A 2,649-nucleotide genomic window follows, 5' to 3' on the forward strand; every position below is an offset into this window, starting at 1 on the left:
ACTTTGGATTTCTAATTTCTAATAACTTTACTTTTACTCATTATCATACTTCAACAAAACAGAGACTCAAGAAACAGAATTACTTACGAATATTTTCGAGATAACGACAGAGTAAATAAACATGAAACAATCGACAATCACACCAGCCATATGTATTGAACCATCACAGGTTAGCCACAAGACATACTTTATCTCACATCACTAAAACGTACCTGATGAACACGGACGTTAATAATAACACCATTTGACAGAAGTTTAACAGCGCCACAGTGGGTCACGCCCCATTTAAAAAAAAAAATTTAAAAATAGTTGTAGTCTTTGGAATTGAATAAATTATATATCTATTAAACGGTAATAGTCTGCAGATTCAGAAAACGAAAAAAAGTAAAAATTGAACTTTTCATGATTTTGAGCCTTTCCGGAGTCCCTTAATAAAATATAAACATCTTTCATAAATTTTGGTTTGACAATAAACAACAGAAATATACACGTGTTAGAACCTAGAAGGCCCAACGGTACCGACCTTCATCCTCAGCCCACAGACGTCACTGGATGAGAACGTGGAGGGGCACGTGATCAGCACACCGCTCTCCCATCCGTTCTCAGTTTACGAGACCGGAGCCGCTACTTCCAAATCAAGTTGCTCGTCAGTTGGTCTCACAAAGCTGGGTGCATCCTGCTTGCCATAAGCGCTCGGCAAACCCGGAAGTTCACCCAGCAAAGTGCTAGGCGAAACCGACAGCGCTTAACTTCCACGATCTGACGGGGAACAGTTGTTACCACTGCGGCAAGCCGTTGGCACTCTCATTAAAAGAACTGATAAAACACCAGCAGAACTGTTAAACTGTTACAGGCGTGAGGTCAAAGATGGTAGAACTAGGCCACTTGTACTAAGTTTAAAATGGCGTTTGTAATACATAATACTGGCGTGCTACCTAATTTTTTCCCCTTTACGTTTATTGCAAATATGATGAACTTGAAACTTCCTGGCAGATTAAAACCGTGTGCCCGACCGAGACTCGAACTCGGGACAGTTGCCTTTCGCGGGCAAGTGCTCTACCATCTTTTTTTTTTTTTAAAGATATATTTACCAACAAAATAGAACCGAGGTCCTATTCCATTATTCTATGCACAGTTACTGGTGAGCTCTCAGCACACACACACACACACACACACATTACATCTGGAATCATATCATAGATGACTCTGTGTCAAGATCATTTGGTCACGTTTTATCTCTTAGTGCAATTCAGCATCTTTGTGTGGAGATGGCGGACACTGTGTCATTTCATTCCAGTTGATTTCTGTGAAATCTATAACAATATGTTTGCGCTTTGGAACATACTGCCAGTACTTGACACCAGAAGAGTCAAACATTCGTTTGGAAGCAATGGTTTCCAGCTTATGGGAATTCTTGTCAGACATATAAATGACTTCTCGAATGCTAGACTGAATTATTATCTTTGCACATTCATTGCATGGGAACAGAGCAACATACATAAAACAGTCTTTCACACCTGCTGAATTTTTGTTCAATATTGCATTCATTTCGGCATGACAAACATAAAAATATTTTGTTTCCAGTTTATTAGAACTTGTTTTATTCCACGGGTATTGATCATCACTGCAACCAGATGGCATTCCATTGTATCCAATACCCACTATTTTCTTCTCGTTATTTACTATACATGCACCAACTTGGGAACAAGGATCCTTACTACGTTTCGCAGCAAGAAAAGCAGTGGCCATAAAGTATTCATTGCACTCCAAATAAGCCTCTCTCTTTGAATTTATATTCCTGTTATTGCAAGATGTTTCCGCCATGTGCCTTGTTGTTCCTTTTACAGACGGGTTTATTTAAAAGGTCCCTTTGTGGCTTTACTAATTTTAGGGATGTACTACAGTAACATTATGAAAACATCATTAAATAAACACCTGCTATCGCACGCTGTTATTCCCGTGATCGCGAAAACTTACTTTGCCATCTGAGCTACCGAAGCACGACTCACGCCCGGTCCTCACGGCTTTACTTCTGTAACTCCTTAGATAGTATGCGTTAATTAGAAATGTGATAGATACTGTAACCCGTATAAATTATTTTGTATTACGGTGTATTTATTCTGGGTGAATACTGTTACGTAAAGTTATGAAAAGCAATATCGTTGGCAGAGAGTAATGACTTGTGTAGGAGCGCTGTCTCTGGTCACGAGTGTGACGTCAGAGCAGACGGCACGGGAGGTTTACGTGGTTGTGAGACGTAAGAGTGAACACATGCAAGCGGCGTGCACTGTGTGGCGTGTGGCAAGCGGAGTTGTTAGCAGTGAGGCACCAAGAGCATGGCGAGTGTGGACAGAGAGGTTTCAAGTTCTAAGGCCTCCGATTTTTTTTCTAACTAACTACTCACCCCAAATCGATGAAACTGGCGTTACCTCTCGACGTAATCGCCCTGCAGACGTACACATTTTTCACAACGCTGACGCCATGATTCCATGGCAGCGGCGAAGGCTTCTTTGGGAGTCTCTTTTGACCACTGGAAAATCGCTGAGGCAATAGCAGCACGGCTGGTGAATGTGCGGCCACGGAGAGTGTCTTTCATTGTTGGAAAAGCCAAAAGTCACTAGGAGCCAGGTCAGGTGAGTAGGGAGCTTG

At 41.5% G+C, this 2,649-nt stretch overlaps 1 protein-coding gene across 1 annotated transcript; it reads right to left on the minus strand.

Annotated features, from left to right (window-relative positions):
* Nucleotides 1-1,159: 1,159 nt before the first annotated feature.
* On the minus strand, nucleotides 1,160-1,974 carry LOC126150162 (deoxycytidylate deaminase-like). The gene has a single exon (XM_049915857.1). The coding sequence runs from the start codon at nucleotides 1,822-1,824 to the stop codon at nucleotides 1,240-1,242; it is 585 nt and encodes a 194-aa protein (XP_049771814.1). The 5' UTR covers nucleotides 1,825-1,974; the 3' UTR covers nucleotides 1,160-1,239.
* Nucleotides 1,975-2,649: the final 675 nt, after the last annotated feature.

The sequence above is a fragment of the Schistocerca cancellata genome, chromosome 2 (genome assembly GCF_023864275.1).
Source record: "Schistocerca cancellata isolate TAMUIC-IGC-003103 chromosome 2, iqSchCanc2.1, whole genome shotgun sequence".
Lineage (NCBI taxonomy): Eukaryota > Metazoa > Arthropoda > Insecta > Orthoptera > Acrididae > Schistocerca > Schistocerca cancellata.

Bases quoted from the DNA above. Each gene is read 5' to 3' on its own strand.
- LOC126150162 (XM_049915857.1), bottom strand. From the start codon at position 1,824: ATGGCGGAAACATCTTGCAATAACAGGAATATAAATTCAAAGAGAGAG.